A 7,782-nucleotide genomic window follows, 5' to 3' on the forward strand; every position below is an offset into this window, starting at 1 on the left:
GCCATTCAGGGTACAGATGATCCACTAAATAATAGAGGTTGGGATGAAACTGTTCTTGTGAATATGCCACTGTATAACTGTTGTTTTAAAGTTTGCATTGCCTTTTCTGATACTGCTCAGGGACATTTAAGGCTGTTGGTCAATGGTACTCACTCTCCACAGCAGTTTTTCTGTTCCCACCTACTGCAGTCTTTTAGATGTACAGACACTTTGACCTTCAAAAGCTTTTGGAACTTTTTAATAGTGATTTGACTATTGGATCTATATATCTATATATATATATTGGATCTATATATCTATATTTGACTATAAGTGTTTTTCTTATTCCTGGTCAGTTCCATGCAATAAAGAGCTAAGTGAATTCTGAATAAATGAAAGTCTTGTAGAATTCATTATGATGGTATCAGTGGCTCTTGGAGAAGTTCCGCGTGCCACAGCTGTAATAACTGTCTTCAGCCAGTTAAAAAAGCCTGGAGATTGGGCTTGGGTTTGCCAAATCCGGGCTAGTTTTGTCCCAGGTGCATTAATGTTGTCCCAGGCAATGTTCAAGCACACTTTGAAGTACTGTGCAGGCCAGCAAACATACCTTGTTTTTCACAGGGAAAGATCCTGAGTAGTGTGGACACAGTCTGTGCCTAGTCACTTACCTGAAGGCTAAAGAAATCCTCCAACTTTAGTTCACAGCATAGATGTATAGAGGACAGTCAGACAGGGAACCTCATTTCACAGAATCACAGAATGGCCTGGGTTGGAAGGGACCTCAAGGATCATGAATCCTTAACCTCCCCATTTATTACTAGACCAGGCTGCCCAGGGCCCCATCCAGTCTGGCCTTGAACACCTCCAGGGATGGGGCATCCACAACCTCTCTGGGCAGCCCATTCCAGCACCTCACCACTTTCATCATAAAGAACTTCCTCCTAACATCCAAAGAACTTCCCCCTGACATCCAATTTCCCTGGAAATGTCAAAGGAGGAGGGACAAACACAGGGCCCACCCGGCAGCAGTCAAAAGAAGGTTCATCCTGTGCAGCAGACTGACTCATTTTCCCAAGTACACTGCTTTTTAACAGACCCTATTGCTGGAGGCAGGATTTCCAGTGGAGCAGGATGGCCATTCCCATGCTGGAGCTGCATGGTCTAAGGACATAAGCAAGGCAGGCTGTGTAGAGAGAGGTTAAAGACATTTCATCTTCCACAGACTTTCCATCAACATGGAACTCTTGTTCCAGCAACTGAAGAAGCTGATTTTCAGGGCAGCTTAGAGCTCTTAGTGTCTCAGGGACTTGCACAGTATGTTGTCAGTTGCAGATCACAAATTAAAGCACAGCCTTCATTCAGCAGATTGGGTTTTGCCAAAGTTTTCAGATGAGACCTTTGACCACTATCAGTTTATATCACTCTACTTCAACCGTGGACCTCTGTAGGGTATTAAATAATCACTCAGCTCACCTTTACCTGTGGTGATGGACACATTAGCCTCTGCAAAACCCTTATGAGTTAAGACTGTGGCAGGTTGTTAAACTGGTGTCACAACTGTTGTAGCACCAGCCCAGCCCTTGGCTGGGGTTATTCAGCAGCTTCCTGAACAAGACAGACAAGAAGTCTGTATTTCCTCCCACATTGTGTGATCCTAAGCATCATTTGAGAATGGTTACACACAGATAAAATGTCAGCAATTGACCCCTGACTCTATAACAAAGAAAAAGCCCTACAGCTAACCAGATAGTGCGGAAACACTGCCACTCTAATTCCAAATGCAGCATGGAGGGAAAAGTTTCTCTTTTCCTGATGCAGTACAAGAAAGGTGAAAACAAGGTTTAGCCTTTGGATGACTGTTCTCTCTTGCCTGTTCTAAATTGTTGTTTCCATTAGATGACCACGTAATTTCCCCAGGAGATAAGAAAGGCTGATGTATGTCCTGCTAAAAAGAAAAAAAAAAGTAGAAAAATAATATGTTTGGGAAACAGGAGAAATGCTCTCTGATAGGCTTCCTGATAGTTCATATCTGACCCTCATGTTTGCTCTGTCCTATAAATATAGACAGCAAGACATGGTTGGCATACATTGCAGAAGATGCAGTCCCCAAATACTGCACTGAATGTTACATTTCCCTTGCTCAGGCCTCAGACTTCCCAGAGCTCACCTGCAGTATGGCAGGATGCTGCAGGGTGAACTGAATGACTGATTTTATTTTCCTTGAGCAGTCTCATACCCATTGGTTACAGGAGTCACTTAGGATTTACATTATTGTGATCAAGTGGTATACTGAGTCTGAAGAAGGAATAGACATGAAATTGCACATGGAAAGTATTGTGGGATATGTTTAGCTATTGGTTTTTGTTTCCCTTTCACTTGTTCTTAAAGAATACCTATTATTTCTTTCTCTCATACTTCCCTACCCCAGTGTCACGTAAGGATGAAATGCTACAGTTGTTTTTATTCCCAAGGTGTTTTAGTAATGATTCTGTCTCTCCAATTTTGCCTAGGTCCTGATTTACAATCCATCTTTTATCAAATATGTCTATGAAAACTGGCTTCAGAATCATGGGAGATACCCTTCCACAGGCCTTCTTTCTGTGATATTTGCACTGCATGTATGCGATGAGGTAAAGTCTGACTGCATTTGATAAATATAGGTTTTAAATAAGTAGCCACACGTAGGTTCCAGAAGCATCCCCATGCCATTATTTGCTGCCTTCTCTGCCTTTCACTTCTTTAGACAGATGCAGAGTCCTCAGTAACATTCAGATGTGCTCAAGTGACTGTTTCTTTTAGTGTCAGTGACTGGTAGAGTTTAAAATGCATTTCAGAGAAATTTAACTGAGCATAAAAGGTGGTAGTCCATTTGGAATTAAAAGACATACAAATATGGATTGTGTCTACATCTACAACTAGTTGTTTGTGTATCCATCTCATCAGTGGAAGCCCAGAGTATATTGTCTGACTTCAGGCACCCAGAAACACTGGCAATGAACATGCCCTGTACCTCAGGTGCCAGGCTAGAAGAGTGGGAGTCTCTTGCTCCTGTGTGACATCTGCCCTTCTTGAGTAGATAATGAGTACTTAGGAACAACTCATGTGGCAGTTACATTTGGGCAACTGCATTGAGGTCTTACCTATTTAGACAGTGGAATCAAGAGGAAAACCAACCACTTGGTAATACATTTGGGGAGCAGGATTGCTCCCTGAGCTCTGCTGCCTTAGGTCTCTACTGACTGTAGTGGATGCTCAAGCACATCCATTTAGATAACTCAATCTTAAACATGATCCCACTGGAATAATTTTATTTACCAACTCCTACATAAATCAGTTTGGAGAATACAAATGACTTATTTTCAAATCCTTTTCTGTTCCCAAGCTTGTACATTTATACAGTAAATGCCTCTGTTCCATGAGTTTGAGGAAATTTCTTTGACTAGGTAATGTGAGGTGATCAAGCAATCAGAGGCTTAGTGTAAGGTTAGGTCAACTATATAAAATAATGTAAGCATGAGATTGGTAGCATGGGGGAGAAAAAACACAATGCTGGCAAAATCCCTGGCCTGGACACGGCTCTGCTGATTGAAGAGAGCTTTTGTCTCCTTGGCCTGTGTTGCTTGGAGAGGTGATGACCGTATGCCAACAATAATACTCCTTATGACACTAGCAGAAACTGTGCAGTGGCAAGGCAGATAGGATGGGCAGCTTGGGTGGAGTTGGGTTTCTGTCAAGCAGGCAGCGAGCAAAGCTTTTACATTATCAGAAATAACGTAAGACAGGAGAGACCACAGGTGTATACACACAAAAAGCATAATGCCCATCCACCTCTGGATCAGAAGTGACTGCAGGGCTTGGCAGGGGTCATTATTTGGAAGACTAGGAACAAAACAGAACACTTTTCTACTCTATCTTTCTTTGATTAGACACTGAGCTGTTGTTCTGTGGTGGCACCATCTCAGTCGGTAGAATAGCTTGGTATAACACCAAGGTCCTCAGGTGGTGATGTCTATAGATGTACTGACAACCAAGAGAAAGTTTTTGGTGTTTCAGTTGAATTATTGCTTTCCATGCCATAAAAGTAGTTCTCTCTTATTTCCTAGGTGAATGTGTATGGTTTTGGAGCAGACAGCAAAGGGCACTGGCATCACTACTGGGAAAACAACGCTTCAGCTGGGGCTTTCCGACAGACAGGTGTCCATGATGGGGATTTTGAGTTCAATGTAACATTGACTCTTGCCTCCATTGAAAAGATAAAATTTTTCAAGGGCAGATGACCCTAGCCACAGGGACAAGCATGGGCTGCAATTTCCAACATGCAGCAGCACAAAGCTCAGTGAAGATGATCTGGATGCCAGCCAGGTTTGGAGGTGTGAATCTGGAGTGGATTCACAGTGTCTCACTGCTGCAGTGCTCACCACAGGGAGCTCGTCCAAGGACCAGCTTCAACGCTGCACTTGATTGGCTATCTACAGATAGCTGAGAACTACCGATCAGCTGTGGGAATAAATGACATCCTGAATCACTCCTTAGGCTCTGTGGTTGGATTCCTGAGTTACTGGTGAAAGATCTACCTGTTGCAATTAGGGGAAACCTGGGCACTGGAACTGCTGTTTGTATGTCCATTCTTTCCTTGAGTAAGGCAAGAAATTCTTGAAGAACATGGAAAACATCTTCTGGGATTTGACACCTACTAGAGTAGCTCTGAACATCATAGTAAGGATTACCTCAAAGAAATGAATTCACTTCTGCTGTTAATCTTTTTGAATTCTCTTCTATTTCCTCTGTTACTTCTGGTTTGATGCACTGTAAAGCAAAAACGTGATGAAGTTGCCTGGAGTAGTTTACTCTTTCTACCATTGCCACGTTCTGCATTGATGGTGTCTAGGAAATACAGATCAAATCACCTGTGATCACTACTTATTTATTATTGCTTCCTATACAGCCATAGTAAGAAAAAAGAAAACAATACTGAAAACTCCAGAAAAGAAGAAAAACAAAGGCCTTTTTAGCCTGTTTAATTGTCTTGTTTAGTTATATATAGCTTTTTATTTTTTTTTTTGGTGAAAATTACTCCAGAATGTTTATTTATATTTCATCAGTTTATGGTTGGAAAGTGGACTGTTTTCTCTTTCATTTGTTTACATGTGCCTTTTATAGTTGTGCAACAGATGTGATTTTTTTTAATGCTGACAAATGGTATGTTTTGTTTTGTTTTTTTTTAATAAAGGGGAGGGAAATTAACCAAAGTGTAGCCTCCAAGTGGTATACTTTTGTAGTTGAAACTAAGAGTAATAGCTCCTATATTGTACTTAAACAATCACAAACAAGGCTGATTTTTAAAGGTAGCTTTTGCTTTTTTTTAATGGGAAAATATCCAAATGTTCCAGGGAATCTTTTCCTCTTATTTTTTTACAAATTTAGAAAGTGGTATCTCTTTACAGTTTTTCTCTTCTGAAATGGAAGAATTAGCATGGGTTGGAATATAAGATAGTGATGTAGTAGTGATGAATCCCTTGCATAGCAGCAGCATCTATGAAGCCACGATCTACCCAAACTGATCCTGTGGTGTAAGCCAGACTTTATGTGCATTGCTGGAGGAATTAATGCGTTACTGGCGGAGCTTCTAGACAGTGAGAGAAGTGGCAGTGGAGATTTTACATCTGCAAATTTGTCTGAATTCAGAGAGTCCAAGAATGAAGTTCAGGTACTGAAGAGTAGAGAACTGCGGGTTTTGCTTCCCAATGTAAGGAAAATGTATGGATTGTTGTCCAGTTTCCAGCTCCGGTGAAGACAAAGGAGTTCTTGGCACTCACTTCAAAGGACTTTAGCTCAGGCCTGGAAAACAAATGGCATCTTTCATTTCTAATGGATTACAATGGTTGGGATTTGAGGTAATTCAGAAATTGTCATCTAAATGACCTGTCTTTCTTGCACCAGTTGGTGGCAGCACGTCCTAGTGGATAGATATTTTGATGTGAGCTCAGTGAAGGCCTAGCTTTTCAACTGGTGATGTCCTTTGGTTCAAGATTTGTCCCCCTGACCAGCTTTTAATAATGTGTTCCCCTCTAAGACAGCAGTTCATGGCATAATGACACAATCACATGGAACCTGTTTCACTAAGATGAACTGCTTTACCCACATGAGTATTTCTGGACTCATAACATGAAAAGAGCCATGGATGCCAAACATGTATGCGAGGAACTGAATTGTCTTTGATGTACACATATAACTCTTCAGTTTAGCAATATGGAAAGGGATGGATTTTCAAATCTTCATTATGAGACCTGTTTGTGATCCTCATGTCAAGAAGCCCTTTCCCAGCACGCTGGCTATCAACTACTCACCTGCATGTCACAGATGGAGCAAATTCAACATGCTTAACACTTCTACCTGAATCTTGTTTATTTGTTTGTTTTGATTACTCACACCATTTAAATTGTTGTTAATCAATATGCTTCTGGAAAGATGTCACATTAATATTAGTCAAGCGAAGAAACTTTAAGAGGAAAAAAATCTCTGTGGAAAACTCAAACTGTATACTCACCCTTTGATTGAATTTTGGAGTTGTTGTTTTTTTTTTCTTTTTGCATCGTTAGTTTGAAATATTACAATTTATTTTTTCATTGATTTCTTCTCTCTGATGTCAGTAACAGGAACATTTCATTGCTGTTCCAGTCATTTCCTGAAAGATGTGGAGGAGAACTGTGGCTTGATACCATTTCCCATTGATTTTTTGTTACAAGTGGCAGCTTGCAATCAAGAAAAAGAATATTAAAAAAAAAAAACAGCTATCCTCTAGCCTTATTATTTTAAAAGTTTCCTGTTGCTGTTCATATTAAATTTCCAACTTTTCCCTGAATTCTGTTTCTGACAGCACATATAAAGCTCCTGGCTCATACTGTTCTGGATAGATTAAATATCTTCATGTGACAAGCTGCAATTTCTTTTTTCTTGACAATAGCCAGTAGTAACTATGTACCACGGAGGTCCATTTTTCAGAGCAGGAGGAGAGCAGAGGGTGGATCTTACAAGCTGCAGGATGAAAGATAGTCCACACCATTGCATTTAACAGAGTCCTTTACATGACTGACTGCCAATCATTCAAATGCCTTCAGAATAAGGAGATACCAACAGATGATGCTGGAGGAAGAATTCGTTCCCACTGTCCATGTTGAAGACTATTTGTCTTCCTGCTATGCATTTTCTGGTTTTCTTTTGCTTAAAAGAACAAGAAGTTATTTTAAAGACAAGTTGCTAAGTCAACAGGTCAAGGCATCAAACTCTAGAACTGTGTTCACCACCCGTGACAATTCTCTGAAGCACTCCTTGAGCGTGTGTTGTGTTCTTAACCAAAGCCAAATGTCTTGAGCACTTTTTTTCTCTCATGAACACATTTTCTTCCAATTCTTTTCTGACTACATGATGGATTATGATAATCATTTTTTGTTGTTATTGTGTTTTGTTTGCTGTGATGGTGGGGAGTCTTAATCATTCTTTGACATTTTATTTATTTAATTTTTCAGTATGATATGAATCAAAATAAATTTTTTTATTGTAATCAAATAGAAGGTGTTTTTTTCTCTGTCCACACTTGATCTTTTTCCCCACAGTATTTCCATTACCTTCCAGGACCTCCTCTGACCCATAACAATGTAATGAAGCCTTCTATCTTCCTTCTCAAGGAGACTAACACAATCCTGGTGTCTGCAAGTCGTTTCCTGTTCCCAGAATGAAGTTTAAAACATCAAAACTTCAATGGAATTGCAAGTTCCCGCATTGTTCGGCAAGTTTAGCATTCCC

The 7,782-nt window shown here is 40.3% G+C and overlaps 1 protein-coding gene across 1 annotated transcript in view; it reads left to right on the forward strand.

Moving 5' to 3' along the window:
• Positions 1 to 4,973, forward strand: part of ST3GAL1 (ST3 beta-galactoside alpha-2,3-sialyltransferase 1) — a 72,180-nt gene extending 67,207 nt beyond the window's left edge. The window contains exons 6-7 of the mRNA XM_065752572.1: positions 2,490 to 2,609; positions 4,083 to 4,973. Of these exons, the coding sequence (XP_065608644.1) occupies positions 2,490 to 2,609; positions 4,083 to 4,256 (294 nt within the window). The 3' untranslated portion in view covers positions 4,257 to 4,973. The remainder of the gene's footprint in view (positions 1 to 2,489; positions 2,610 to 4,082) is intronic.
• Positions 4,974 to 7,782: the final 2,809 nt, after the last annotated feature.

The sequence above is a fragment of the Cyrtonyx montezumae genome, unplaced genomic scaffold (assembly GCF_038088225.1).
Source record: "Cyrtonyx montezumae isolate F1298 unplaced genomic scaffold, pur_monq_1.0 scaffold_8, whole genome shotgun sequence".
Lineage (NCBI taxonomy): Eukaryota > Metazoa > Chordata > Aves > Galliformes > Odontophoridae > Cyrtonyx > Cyrtonyx montezumae.